The sequence below is a fragment of the Diabrotica virgifera genome, chromosome 3, assembly GCF_917563875.1.
Source record: "Diabrotica virgifera virgifera chromosome 3, PGI_DIABVI_V3a".
NCBI lineage: Eukaryota > Metazoa > Arthropoda > Insecta > Coleoptera > Chrysomelidae > Diabrotica > Diabrotica virgifera.
The window spans coordinates 66,490,039-66,505,896 of record NC_065445.1 but is presented as its reverse complement, the minus strand read 5'-3'; the positions used below and the strand labels follow the sequence as shown (position 1 = coordinate 66,505,896).

General features: G+C 34.2%; 2 protein-coding genes across 11 annotated transcripts in view; one reads left to right on the top strand and one right to left on the bottom strand.

Annotated features, from left to right (window-relative positions):
* LOC126881865 (potassium voltage-gated channel subfamily H member 6) overlaps positions 1-15,858 on the bottom strand; it is a 1,259,880-nt gene that overhangs the window by 281,370 nt on the left and 962,652 nt on the right. The window lies entirely within an intron of this gene.
* LOC126881867 (uncharacterized) lies at positions 1,141-13,714 on the top strand. 2 transcript variants are annotated; one of them, XR_007697041.1, is made up of 2 exons: positions 1,141-1,570; positions 12,539-13,714. XR_007697041.1 is itself a non-coding variant. In XM_050646518.1 (2 exons), exon 2 carries the CDS (start codon positions 4,620-4,622, stop codon positions 6,015-6,017), a length of 1,398 nt encoding a protein of 465 aa, XP_050502475.1. In that variant the 5' UTR covers positions 1,141-1,570; positions 2,132-4,619; the 3' UTR covers positions 6,018-7,329. The 2 variants fall into 2 exon arrangements, 1 of the variants encoding a protein (XP_050502475.1); XM_050646518.1 differs by lacking the exon at positions 12,539-13,714 and adding an exon at positions 2,132-7,329.

Genomic DNA, 15,858 nt, shown 5'->3' with positions numbered 1-15,858 from the left:
TTATATTGACCATGTACAAATTACTTAATGTCTTCTTATCCCACCGCTGTCACCAATGTTACAACTTCTTGAAAGTAACTTTATTCAAACTCAAATACAATATAAACTTTAACAAACTGACAACTGTCGACTACTAAATCTGAATTACAACCAATGAACTGTCAACTGTCAGTGTTGACAGTTCGTTGATTACAACTGAACTATCAAATGTCAAACACAATGTTTATATAGTTTTCTGACGTTCTAGACGTCACCAGACATTTCTGGGTTATTCCATGACATCCAGAACATTCTCGTACGTGACTACTTCTTCTTTCACGTCGAGGGACTCTTTCTATGTAGGAACAATCTACGGAACTGTCATAACAATATGTTTATATCTGTTGTATACCTCGTAATTGTACCTCCTCCTCAAATACCATTTTCACAGATGCCACCGAATATGCCTCTCAGGATCCTTCGTTCAAATATAAGCAGAAGGTTTTTATCTGCCTTGGAGATGGTCCATGTCTCCGATCCATATGTCCACACTGTTTGTATAAGGGTTTTGTATATGGTTATTTTTGTTTTTTGGCTTAAGTTTCTGCTTCTCATATGTCTACTTAGTCTAAAATAGCATTTGGTCGCTAGGATTATCCTTCGCTTGATTTCTTCCGTCGTGACGTTCTCTTTGGTGATCAGGGAGTCTAAATATGTGATTTTGTTCACCACTTCAATGGTAGAGTTATCAACAGAGAATTGGTGACCGATGTTTCTGGCTCTATTGTTGGGTGTTGATGTTTTATCAATTATCTTTATTTTATCAATTTCATCATCTTAGTTTTCTCCTCGTTTACTTTCAGGCCCATATTTTTCAAAGCATTTCAGAAGGTGGTATACATTTCTTCTAGTTTGCGTGTTGTGCGGGCAACCAGGTCCACGTCATAGGTATATGCCAAAATTTGGGATGATTTATTAAAAATATTTCCTCTGTTGTCTATTCGGGCATCTCTGACCGCCTTTTCCAGAGCTATGTTGAGGAGGAGACACGCCAGCGCATCTCCCTGTCGCAGCCCAACATTCGTTTCAAACGCCTGTGATTGTTCCCCCTGTATTTCGACTTTGCAACCGACTTTACGCATTGTAGCCTTAACCAATTGTGACGTTCCGCCCCTTATAGAATCGATTATTGATGGGAAGATATTATTTAACTATCCAAAATATTATTTAATTATTTTCAGAATTATTTTCTTTCAATGTTTATTCAAATAGAACTTAAACCCATCTCAGAATTTTTAAATGCTTGATGACGTCACATTTAAAACGTGGCAACATTGGTTTCCCCACTTTGACAGCCAATGCTTAGTAGAGGGGTACGAAGGATTCAGCTGTGAACGTGAGCCTTGGATTGCCATTGTTTCTCGAGTGTTCGGTCTGAATCGTAGTGTGCGGGGTCATTAGACTCAATTATTCACCTCTAATTCTCAGTTCCAAATTGATTAAATATTACAATAAAAGTATAGTGAAGTTATCCAGCAGCAGTGGATTTGAAGAATTTTAGAGCATACTATATCCAATGAGTTCTACCCCGGTAAATACACATTTTATTAAGTATTTTATTCAGCCATTTTGGAAGTCCTTGACATTTGCTAACTAAGTTTCACATAGTCTATTTTCATGGTTTTTATGTTTTATTTTCATGGATCAAACTCATCTAGAGATAATTCAATATTCGTTGTTAATTTGTGCTTCCAGTTGGAAAATAGAGCTAATTTAAACTCCATTTTTTATATTCCTTTCAAGTCTACAGAACTCCTATCTTTTGAACGATGATCAAATAAGTATCCATCGCTTAGTCTTACTATATTTTATCCTTGTATAATATATCTATATACCGGTGTATATATTATAATAAAATATTCTTTCACAGTAATTATATTTTGTATTTCAATTGGAAATTACTTGTGTTATTTGACCAAGGTCATCTGATAGCAACCTGATAAAAGGTCAAGCTGTCTAGTCATTCAAGTTTTTGGACTTAATGACCTATTTCTTCTTATTCCCATAGGAATAAAAACACCTCCTCGTATCTCTTGCTTCTTTTTTTTGACATTGGTAGATTGGTAGTAACACCACACTGTGTTTTTTTTAGCACCTACCATGAAATCTTAAAGCCACCCTACAACAACACCAAGGCCAGACCACACAGAGAGAAACAATCAATAGGCGACCAGCCTGGATTATTTCCACATTTTCTTTTTTTGAGTACCTCCAGCTGCTTTCCAACAGTTTTGAGTACCTTCAGCTGCTTTCTACCAGTCTTCCTCTCCTGTACCTCCAGCAGGACAGCTGCTAGCGAGAGTTAGCACCCTTGGGTGCTCATTACATCAACTTCAAGATTAGGAAAGAGTGGTTTGTTTGGGAACATTTACTGTGCTCTTATTAAAGACAGACTGGTTTTGTGATATTTAGTACATTTTTTTTTATAGTTCAATTGCACACACATTTTTCCTGCTTTATATTTTTTATAGGTTTTTTTTTCTTTACAACATAATATTTAATTGATAGCGTTCCCCAACACTCTGCAATCTATAAAGGTATAAATTTCTGAGCTCAGATATTTTCCCTGATAATAGTAGTCGGTACTCTTATCTTGATTATTTTTAGGCTGTGTTCCACTTTTGTATAATTATTTAAACTCATTCCATTATTTTAGTATATGTTTAATTAAATTTTTAAAAATTAACTTCACATATTAGTCAAAATTGTAATTATTAACTTTATTTAACTTGAACTTATTAACTTTACTTAACTTTAACTTATTAACTTTATTTAACTTTAACTTTAATTTATTAAATTCATATGAACTTCTGGATTCTAATCCCTCAGATTAGTTTTTGGTTTCACTTGTTATTATTACTATTATAAACCACGAGTTAGGAAAAGGATCTGTGTATCCACTCGTAGGTTTATTTATTCAATAAGGCTTGTGCCTGTCCCACTCACAGTGAGGTATTTATATGTTATATATAGTATCAGGTAGTATTTAATTAAGGTGTACGTATTATAAACGTACAATTATTATTTGGTGAGGGTTCTACTAACCTAGTTGTAAGTTGTACTTCCTGTATTAGAGGTACCCGTAGTCAGTTTTTCTAACCTTATAAAGAGTATTCTTAGATCATAGTTGTATGATGATTTTGTAATTGACTTTCACTAGTATCACTTTTTCCTGTCATGTTAGAGTTACACACTAGTTACTTGTCCTAACTCAGAGATTGTTAAAAAGATCTAGTAGTTACATTCAATAAATATACATTTATTGTGATTTTTTTTTTCTTATTACTCCTTTATTTTTAGTAGTATATTTTATAATTTAATAATCTTTAATAACTTTTCACATACTTGTACTACAAATTTAACATACTCTATAGCAGCGTAGAATACCTGGAAGAGCGTTAACCTAGTTATCCTTCTTCTGGCGCCCAAAAATTCATTCTATTTTCAGTATATTATTATATTTACTCTATCTATTTTCTGAACATTATCTTCATATCTTCTTTTCGAGCCATCATTGTCACTTCCTTTAATCTATTGTCTGGCCAAAAATAGCCGTGCAAATTGGCCGAATCCTTCCTTGAGTGTCAAGTGGCCCTTCTCATACATATTTAGCTAGCCATTCAAGTTATATCTATCTATTAATGATTTCTCATCTCTAGTCCTGTATCAATTCGATATTCTTTGTCTTGGCATCCTTCCATACAAATACTACTACAAAGTTGTATTTTAGTTACTCCAGCTTCTTCAACGGAGAAGCCACACATTTTTGTCCTTTGGCTACATTAAGTAGATCTTCTTCTTTTTACTACTTCTGTTGGAGTTTACCACTCCCTTTTCATTCACTCCAACAGAAAATCATCAGCTAGTTGTTACATCGGCTTTCCAACGTGGTGGCTTTATTTTTGGTCTGAGACAGTATTCATTTAGGTCAATTCTTCTCTCTTATCTGAAATCTCTTTGTTATTTCCGTTTGGTATCCTATACACATATTGTTACTTATTTATTTTATTTTTAATTTCTGATACATATCAGGTATTCTTAAACGCTGTTTTGATTTTTGTTTATATTTTGGGACCTCATTATAGTATATGTTTGTGCAGCTTACATTCTGGGTTAGATTTTGAATTTTTATTGGGAACTTATATTTAATATTGCTATTAATAATATAATTCATATAACAATTTTATTTCTTCAGTCAATAGTGGTATAGTTGGAGGTACAACTAAGTGTTGATTATTATTATTATTATTATAGATATATATTTTTTCTAGAGTGGTGGTAAGTTACATATAAATAAAAAAATTTACTTCCAGTATTTAGGTAGTAGGTTTACTTGAGTATACAATATTTATTGGATTATTTATCCATTTATTTGATCTTATATATTTATTTGATCTTATTTATTAGATTATATACTGCATTATATATATATTTTTTTTTGCTGGCTATTTTGATTTTGTTGGTGTGTTGCTGATATTTTCTCGGTTTATATTATATATATTTTGCGTGCAAACTTTCATATTTTCATATTTTTCATATTTCTGTTCTTTGGACTATTTGTCAATAACTTTGCTCTCATCATGTGTGCTTTTAAAGCTGAACATCTTCTGGTGGATGAATTGGATTATGAATTAAAGATTCGGGACATAATGCCAGAGGAGTCGACAACTGTCGATAAAAAACGCAATCTTTTGAGAGGTGCTTTGAAACAAGAAGCTGGCAATAGAAGTTTTCTCCAAATTTCAGCTGTATCCCTTCCTTTTGAGGAACAACAAAAAGGAATCACTGAAACATTGGACAGCTTGTCTAAAAAAATCGAAAAGTTTAGGGGAACTGTAAAGGATACAGAGTATGCGCGATTAACATCTCGTCTAGGCCATATTTCTGCCCGTGTACACTTGCTACACTGTCCTTCTGAAGAACAGGAACCGTTCAAGAGGTCTGTTTCTCTTAAAATATTAACACTAGAGGGTGAACTTGATTCTAGAGTTAACCCCATTGCTACCTCTACTCCTAATGCTTCAGTCAATGTACCTAGCTTTACGTACTCCAAACCTGTTCAAGTACACAAATGGGGTATTTCATTTTCAGGTGAAAAACAGCACACTGATGTGATGTCATTTTTAGAAAGGGTTGAATGTCTTCGAATATCTAGAGGTGTTTCTGAAGAGGATTTGTTTGCTGCTTCTGCTGAGTTGTTCACCGGGACCGCTTTTACATGGTTTATGAATAACAGGGGTAATTTTTCTTGTTGGTCTGATCTGATTAAAAAGTTGAAGTCGGATTTTCTTCCGTATTCATTCCAGGATGATTTATTAGATCAAATTAAGAATCATAAGCAGAAACCTGGGGAATCTGTTACTATGTTTATTAATACTATATTAGGTATGTGTAGTCGTTTAGACACTCCTTTGTCAGATTTAGCTAAAATTAAAATCATCCTTAAATGTCTATTGCCCTTTTATCATCAACAATTAGCTCTTATGGACATTCAGAACATTGATGACCTTACTATAAAATGCAAACGTTTGGAGGAAACGTTATCCTGGTCTTCTCAACCTCCATCCACATCTCGATCCTCTTCTAACTCTTCTTCTCAGCCAACTTCCTTTAGGCAACGTTCTTGGCTAAATAAGGGTCATGAACATAATGTTTCGGTTGTTAGTTCTCTTGTCTGCTGGAATTGTGATCAGCCTGGTCACCCATTTTACAATTGTGGGATTCCTCAAAATCGTATTTTCTGCCATGGTTGTGGCCGAGAGAACACCCTTAAAAGAAACTGTTCTAAGTGTTCGGGAAACGACACGTCGGAGGTCCGTCCCCTGAACGTTTCTCCGTCCAACATCCAATCAGGGAATCAAACCCCATCGTCAAACGAAACTGCTGGACCAAGCACATCCAGCAACCCAAACCCATCTTCACGAAAAGGGAAAGGGGTGTCGTTCAAGAAAGCAGCACACACCACAAAACAAAATTAAACCAGAAATTTATTTCTATAGATAATACGTTAGATTCGCTTGATTCAAATGATCACAGATGGTCATTTACAAACGCTTCTTTGATTGGTAGTGTTCAACGTAACAATAATAATTGTGATAGTAATGTGGTTCCATTATCTATATTAGATTCTAGTTTTGTTAATGATGATGATACGTCTGGGTTAGTTCCATATAACGGTTGTAGACAACCAAATACTTTAGATCTAGATATTAATTCGTTATTAGTTAGGAAACAAAATGATAATAGGCCATATCTTCCTATTCAAATTTTAGGACAATCGTGTTTAGCTTTGTTAGATAGTGGCTCTAATATTTCATTGATAGGGGCACATTCGTTAAATTTATTGAAAAATTCTAGTATTCCCATTATGCCCATTTCATCTTTGCAAGTATCTACTGCAGATGGTACAGTTCAGTCCATTACGGGCAAACTCCAAATTAAAATCACAGTGGCAGATTTATGTAGGGAAATTACATTTTATGTTATTCCTTCCGTGCAGAATTCTATAATTTTAGGTATGGACTTTTTCAATGCTTTCAATAGTACCTTAAGTTGTTCTGATTTTTCTTTTTCCATATCTGAATTTAATTTATCTACCCTTAGTGCTATTCACGATTTTGCTAGTTTATCAAGCTCTGAACAAAGGCAATTAGAGAGTATGATCTCTAAATTTACTACTCTTTCTTCAAAAGACAAACTAGGTCGTACGTCGTTAATCTCTCACACTATCGAAGTGGGAAATCCCACTCCTTTCAGATTATATCAGTACCCCATACCTCAAGCCTGGCAGGCAGACTTAGAAAAGGAAGTAGATTCGATGCTTGCTTTAAATATCATAGAACCTTCAACATCGTCCTACTGTTCTCCGCTCTGGTTAACGAAGAAGAAGGATGGATCCTTCAGGATCTGCTTTGACGGTCGAAAACTAAACAGTATCACAACTAACAGGGATGCTTATCCTATCCCCAGAATAGATGTGATTTTGAGCAAACTTCAGAATGCCAAATACATCTCTTCTATTGATTTGTCTAAGGCCTTCCTACAGATCCCACTGAGTGAAGAGAGCAAGAAGTATACTGCTTTTGCTGTCAGTGGTAAAGGATTATTCCAGTTTGTCACCATGCCTTTCGGTCTTGTTTCTGCTCCTCAGACAATGTGTCGTCTGATGGATTTAGTCATTGGTCCACCGTTAGAGCCCTATGTTTTCTATTATTTAGACGATATTTTGGTTGTCACTCCTGATTTTTCCCTTCATATGGAAATTTTAGATAAGTTATTTTTACGTCTTAAGGAAGCTAATCTAACGGTCAATCTGGATAAATGTCAGTTTTGTCGCCCTAGTCTTAAGTTCTTGGGTTATGTTGTGGATAACCAGGGGCTGAGGACTGATCCTGAGAAAATAGTTGCTATCAAAAATTTTCCTATACCAAAGACCACCACCCAAGTCCGTAGGATATTGGGAATGTGTGGCTATTATCGGCGATTTGTACCGTCCTACTCTACTTTGTTGTCACCTCTTACTGATCTTTTGAAGAACAGGAAAAAGGGACAGACCATTACTTGGACTCCTGAGGCTGACGAAGCTTTTAGGCGCGTTAAAGATGCTTTAACGAGCGCTCCGGTTATGATGTCACCTAATTTTGATGAGCATTTTTATCTAATGACAGATTGCTCTAATACAGCTTCTGGAGGCGTATTATTTCAGTTGAAAGATGGCTCCGAACACCCCATAGCGTACACTAGTAAGAAGTTGAACAAGGCCCAGAAAAACTATTCAACTACGGAGAAAGAACTCTTAGCTATCATCCATGGGTTAGAAGCTTTTCGTTATTATCTGGAAGGTCGTAATTTCACTATAATTACTGATCATAGTTCCTTAGTATGGCTTCATAGTATGAAAAACCCTTCACAGAGGCTTTCTCGATGGATATGCAAACTGGCTGCCTATTCATATAAGATTGTCCATAGAAAGGCAAACGGGGTAGTGGTCGCAGATGCTCTTTCACGTGTCCATGATATTAATGTCCTAGATCTGTCCTCTTTAAGTCCTGATATGTGGTATCAGAATATGATTGATAGGGTCACTCAAGACCCACAAAAATATCCTGATTTTAAGGTAGAGAATAATATTCTGTACAAACACATCTTAAGTCCGATAGAGTCCTTATCCAATATGTCGGAGTGGAAAATAGTTGTACCTACGCCAAATAGGGAAAATATTCTGCATATGTTTCATGATGAAGTTACGGCGGGTCATTTTGGTTTTTATAAGACTTATCACCGTATTGCCGAATTATATTATTGGCCTGGTATGCGGAAGTCTATAAAAAGGTACATTTCTAAATGCATGGTTTGTGCTACTTGTAAACCAAGTAACCTACCACAGGCTGGACTTATGGGTTCCTTCAGGAACATAAATTTTCCTTGGCAGATGATCTCAATGGATCTCATTGGACCTTATCCTCGGAGTTACAAGGGTAATACCTATTGCCTGGTAGTTGTGGATTATTTCACTAAATTTCCTTTAGTTTGTCCCCTTCGCCAGGCCACAACTCCAGCAATTTTAAAATATTTGGAGGAACAAGTCTTTTTGGTGTATGGTGTTCCTCAAATTGTGTCATGTGACAACGGTCCTCAGTTTGTATCGAAGGCCTTTAAAGATCTTCTAGCTAAATATAAGGTTCAAAAGACCTTTTATAATGCTGCCTACCATCCACAAGCAAATCATACTGAGAGAGTAAATCGCAGTATTGTCACAGCTCTAAGGTCCTATACTTACCCTGATCACAGAGCTTGGGATCAATATATTCATTCCATAGCTCAAGCCATAAGGACTTCTGTCCATGAAGTTACCCAGTGCTCTCCAGCATATTTGAATTTTGGTAGGAATGTGGCTTTATCAGGTGATTATTTTGGTGTAATTTCAGACAATTCCGAAAATCTTCCTCAAATATCTGAGAAACTTCATCGCTTAGATGATCTCCAGACGTTACCTCATATTTTCGCAGACATTAGGAAGAAGTTAAAAACTTCTTACCTAAGGAACCAGCAGCACTATAATTTGAGGAAACGAGATCTGCGATTCTTTGTTGGTGATCGAGTCTTAAAGCGCAATTTTGTCAAATCCAATAAGGGTGATGCCATTTCTGCAAAGTTTTGCCAGAAATATGTCCCATGTACTGTCTCAAGGGTAATATCTCCTTTGATTTATGAATTAAAGGACAATTCGACTAATAAGCGAATTGGTCAATTTCATGTAAAGGATTTACTGCCTGACAACACCATAGACGATGTGGATTCTTCAACTTCATCGGAAGAAGATTAGCTTAACAGGGTTGTTTAAGCTAATGTCTTCCTGTGTTTGCCTTTAATTAGTTTTATTATGGTATAGTATTTTAGTTTAAATTGTTAATCACCAGATAATGCCTGACCATAGCAATTTTTATCCTTCGGCATGGCTTGATGATTTCTCACGTATTAGTTATTAGGTACCGAATTCTTGTGTAATACCGCTTGTATGAGTTTATTATTATTTTTTTTTTGTATTATAGATTGCATTTGAGTCATTATCGACAAATATTCTCAAATACTAATCCAGCCAGTAGTATTACCAAGTTAATAACCTCCACTTGTACTCTTAGTTTTGTACTCAACCTCTCAGAATAAAAGGGCTGTTGATTATTATATATTAAGATATTTGGATGTGTGGGCTCATACAAGTATTCTTGCTTAATATAGATGGAACTATGTTACACTACCATATCTTAGATTATGTGTTATATCTTGGATATTTGATTACATACCTATTATTTTTTTCTTATTGTTTTTATATCATGTCATTGGATTTGCCATATTGGAAAGAAGTTGTGGTTGTTAATTTGTTATTGGGTTACTTTATTGATATTTGTCACAGGTACCTTAAATACTTTATATTAATTCGGATTCTTACTTCCTCCACAGGATGATTCTGGAATGAATTTGGAATTTTGATTTATAAATGAATTCTTGAGTCCTTCATATTTCTTCTTATGAACTAGTCTGTTAATGCTCAAAGTTGGTGAATACGTGGGTTCGAAGTTCAGCAACTGATCACTGCTATCCGATTTCGTAATCCATGTCTTTCTTGTCAGAGTAGGCAGATGTTTATCCATGATAATATTTCTGGTTGGGAAATGGTGTACAACACTTCCTAACCATTCTTGTGCAATTGTTCCAAATATTCCAGGCACATTTTCACACGATAATAGGGAAGTCTAGTTTGCTTATTTTATGTCTCTTAGTTCATAGTATATTGATGCTTGACTTTCCATAGACGTAGAGCCGTAATGTTAGTGATGAACCCACTGGGACAAATTATTGATTTTCTTTTTAGTAGATTCCCTCTTCTTTCCTTAGGCATTAATTGTTGCTTAGATTCAGGAATATCTCCTGGATAATCCTATGTATGTTCACATGAATATACAGTCTTATAAAAGATTGGGAGCTCGTTCCCGTCATATTTTGTATTTACCATGGAGTCATAGAACTTATAAGTTCATCCTTTATTTTTACTATTTAGTTTCGATAGGCTCATATTACCGGATGAGGGTAGATCTAGAGCTAATTTAGTTAGTTATTTAGTATTAGTGAGAATTGGTCCATAAATCTTCCTGATCGTTCTTCTTTGGATATGCTCCTATAAATCTGGTGTCCATTGCTAGTCCGATTTTGGATTAAGTGTCCGATTCTTCACTTATTTTGTTTATTTGGTTGTATAGGTTCGTATTACCGGATGTGGGTGTACGTAGACCTAATTTATTTATATGATTTAGTATGGATGTGAATTGGTCCATAAATCTTCCTGGTCGTTCTTCATTGGATATGCTTTTGTGAATCTGTTGTCCATTGATAGTCTGACTTTGGATTGAGTGTCTGATTCCACATTTATTTTGGTTAATGTGTTTGCATTCCTTTGGTATGTTCACTATTTATATTAGTTGGTATTGGTGAAAATTATTCTATAAATATTCCTAGTTGTTCTTCTCTGGATATACTATTACGAATCTGGTGTCCATTGCTAGTTCAATTTAGGATTGAGTGTTTGATTCTTCACTTATTATAGTTATTGATTTCATTGGTGACTTTAGTATATGTACTTGCGTTATGGTATGAATTGGCTCTCACCTTTGCCTGGTTGTTCGTCCTTGGATATACTCCTTATAAATCTGATGTCCATGGATAGTTCAACTTTGGATTTACTGCCAATTCGACACTTATTTGTCATTATAAATTATGTCTCATCTTTAGCACTTTTACTAGGACTTCGGGTCATATTTTGCAATTTCCGGTATTTGCTGCAGTGACCATCCTACTTTCCCTTGATTATTAGTGGTGATTATTTGTAATCTTGCGAATCAACGGGGAATGATACACTAAGCACTACTACTCTAGTTTAATATTTTGAAAAAAAAAAAAAAAAAAAAAAATTTTTTAAATAAAATTTTTTTTCTGGTGGTTGAAAGGGAATGTGACGTTCCGCCCCTTATAGAATCGATTATTGATGGGAAGATATTATTTAACTATCCAAAATATTATTTAATTATTTTCAGAATTATTTTCTTTCAATGTTTATTCAAATAGAACTTAAACCCATCTCAGAATTTTTAAATGCTTGATGACGTCACATTTAAAACGTGGCAACATTGGTTTCCCCACTTTGACAGCCAATGCTTAGTAGAGGGGTACGAAGGATTCAGCTGTGAACGTGAGCCTTGGATTGCCATTGTTTCTCGAGTGTTCGGTCTGAATCGTAGTGTGCGGGGTCATTAGACTCAATTATTCACCTCTAATTCTCAGTTCCAAATTGATTAAATATTACAATAAAAGTATAGTGAAGTTATCCAGCAGCAGTGGATTTGAAGAATTTTAGAGCATACTATATCCAATGAGTTCTACCCCGGTAAATACACATTTTATTAAGTATTTTATTCAGCCATTTTGGAAGTCCTTGACATTTGCTAACTAAGTTTCACATAGTCTATTTTCATGGTTTTTATGTTTTATTTTCATGGATCAAACTCATCTAGAGATAATTCAATATTCGTTGTTAATTTGTGCTTCCAGTTGGAAAATAGAGCTAATTTAAACTCCATTTTTTATATTCCTTTCAAGTCTACAGAACTCCTATCTTTTGAACGATGATCAAATAAGTATCCATCGCTTAGTCTTACTATATTTTATCCTTGTATAATATATCTATATACCGGTGTATATATTATAATAAAATATTCTTTCACAGTAATTATATTTTGTATTTCAATTGGAAATTACTTGTGTTATTTGACCAAGGTCATCTGATAGCAACCTGATAAAAGGTCAAGCTGTCTAGTCATTCAAGTTTTTGGACTTAATGACCTATTTCTTCTTATTCCCATAGGAATAAAAACACCTCCTCGTATCTCTTGCTTCTTTTTTTTGACATTGGTAGATTGGTAGTAACACCACACTGTGTTTTTTTTAGCACCTACCATGAAATCTTAAAGCCACCCTACAACAACACCAAGGCCAGACCACACAGAGAGAAACAATCAATAGGCGACCAGCCTGGATTATTTCCACATTTTCTTTTTTTGAGTACCTCCAGCTGCTTTCCAACAGTTTTGAGTACCTTCAGCTGCTTTCTACCAGTCTTCCTCTCCTGTACCTCCAGCAGGACAGCTGCTAGCGAGAGTTAGCACCCTTGGGTGCTCATTACATCAACTTCAAGATTAGGAAAGAGTGGTTTGTTTGGGAACATTTACTGTGCTCTTATTAAAGACAGACTGGTTTTGTGATATTTAGTACATTTTTTTTTATAGTTCAATTGCACACACATTTTTCCTGCTTTATATTTTTTATAGGTTTTTTTTTCTTTACAACATAATATTTAATTGATAGCGTTCCCCAACACTCTGCAATCTATAAAGGTATAAATTTCTGAGCTCAGATATTTTCCCTGATAATAGTAGTCGGTACTCTTATCTTGATTATTTTTAGGCTGTGTTCCACTTTTGTATAATTATTTAAACTCATTCCATTATTTTAGTATATGTTTAATTAAATTTTTAAAAATTAACTTCACATATTAGTCAAAATTGTAATTATTAACTTTATTTAACTTGAACTTATTAACTTTACTTAACTTTAACTTATTAACTTTATTTAACTTTAACTTTAATTTATTAAATTCATATGAACTTCTGGATTCTAATCCCTCAGATTAGTTTTTGGTTTCACTTGTTATTATTACTATTATAAACCACGAGTTAGGAAAAGGATCTGTGTATCCACTCGTAGGTTTATTTATTCAATAAGGCTTGTGCCTGTCCCACTCACAGTGAGGTATTTATATGTTATATATAGTATCAGGTAGTATTTAATTAAGGTGTACGTATTATAAACGTACAATTATTATTTGGTGAGGGTTCTACTAACCTAGTTGTAAGTTGTACTTCCTGTATTAGAGGTACCCGTAGTCAGTTTTTCTAACCTTATAAAGAGTATTCTTAGATCATAGTTGTATGATGATTTTGTAATTGACTTTCACTAGTATCACTTTTTCCTGTCATGTTAGAGTTACACACTAGTTACTTGTCCTAACTCAGAGATTGTTAAAAAGATCTAGTAGTTACATTCAATAAATATACATTTATTGTGATTTTTTTTTTCTTATTACTCCTTTATTTTTAGTAGTATATTTTATAATTTAATAATCTTTAATAACTTTTCACATACTTGTACTACAAATTTAACATACTCTATAGCAGCGTAGAATACCTGGAAGAGCGTTAACCTAGTTATCCTTCTTCTGGCGCCCAAAAATTCATTCTATTTTCAGTATATTATTATATTTACTCTATCTATTTTCTGAACATTATCTTCATATCTTCTTTTCGAGCCATCATTGTCACTTCCTTTAATCTATTGTCTGGCCAAAAATAGCCGTGCAAATTGGCCGAATCCTTCCTTGAGTGTCAAGTGGCCCTTCTCATACATATTTAGCTAGCCATTCAAGTTATATCTATCTATTAATGATTTCTCATCTCTAGTCCTGTATCAATTCGATATTCTTTGTCTTGGCATCCTTCCATACAAATACTACTACAAAGTTGTATTTTAGTTACTCCAGCTTCTTCAACGGAGAAGCCACACATTTTTGTCCTTTGGCTACATTAAGTAGATCTTCTTCTTTTTACTACTTCTGTTGGAGTTTACCACTCCCTTTTCATTCACTCCAACAGAAAATCATCAGCTAGTTGTTACACAATCTTATCAGTTTATCAGGGATGTGGAATTCATCCATGGCTTCATACAATTTATTTCTTAAGACACTATCATAGGCCGATTTATAATCTACGAAAAGATGGTATGTGTCGATATTGAATTTATTGCTTTTTCCAGTATTTGCCTTAGCACAAAGATCTGGTCTGTTTTTGATCGACCAGGCCAAATACTTTGATATTCTCCAAGAAGCTCCTCTGAATGTGCACGTGCACTTAGGCGACCATATAAGATACCTACTAGAAAATATTTTGTAAGCTGTATTAAGGAGGGTTATTCTCCTATAGTTTCTATATTCCAATTGATCACCCTTTTTGTGTAGCGGGCAAGCTGCCCGCTACACCGAATTGCCACATATTTTATGGTTTGTGCAAAAGCTCTACTTTGCTTTAAGTATAATAACACAACTTTTGTGCACCATGATTTTGTAATAACTCCCAACTATAAAAGGATTTTCATAATCCAATAGAGCTATTAACTTTTGTAGGGAAATATTTATTTTATGCCCCGTTAAAACGATAAATGTGTAATAGTCCAGTCGAGTTAAACGAAAAAAAAAAAAAATTACATTGGCTTCGAGCTACCCCAAATTATATAATTATCTTAACTTTAAAGGGATGAATAGTAGTTTAAACTTAAAATCGCTAAAAAATCTCTAAATTAAAGGAGAACTATTTTTGCTCAATATCTCTACCATTTTTAACTTTTCTACAAACATGAGGAGAACTTACATTGTTGCAAATGCGAGTTTCTACAGTTACTTTTTTACAAATTTTTTCGTGCGGTTGATATTTTCCGAGTTGAGGAGAAAAAAGTAAATAACTATTATTAAATTCTCTTATTTATTATTAACGACATAAACAAAAATGAAGAAAATAATTTTTTATACAAATTTTGATTTCTTTGATTTTTTGTGATATAAACAACATTTAAGGTCCTACGTCTATGGCAGTCTAAAGAAACACAAGCGACTAACGAACCTTATACGCTGGCGTGATCAGCAGCAAGCGATACACAGGAACGAACCTATGACCTATGACTATAGTGATTCAGATTGCAATGATAAACCAAGCCAAGAAAAAAAGAATGAATAGAGATAGTAAGAAAACAGAGCCTACACGATACAACAAATGGATTTGAACAATTTAAAAGAAATAGTATTTATAAGGTTACATGAAATTCAAATTTAAAAAGTACAAGAATTATCATATATTTTATGGCTTGTGGCAAAGCTCTGCTTTGCTTTAAGTATAATAATATAACTTTTCTGCATCACCATTTTGTAATAACTTCCAACTAGAAACGGATTATCATAATCTAAGAGAGCTATTACCTTTTGTAGAGGAATATTTATACCACGTTAAAACTATAAATTTAAAATAGTCCAGTAGCGTTAGACGAAAAAAAAAATGTTAACCTTACATTGGCTTCGGGGTGCCCCAAAATTATATAATTATTCTAACGTTTAAAGGGGTGAAGAGCAGATTAAATTTAAGATCGCGACTGAATTCCACTGCTGCG

Excerpts from the sequence above, each read along its gene's own strand:
- LOC126881867 (XM_050646518.1), top strand. The coding sequence starts at position 4,620 with ATGTGTGCTTTTAAAGCTGAACATCTTCTGGTGGATGAATTGGATTAT.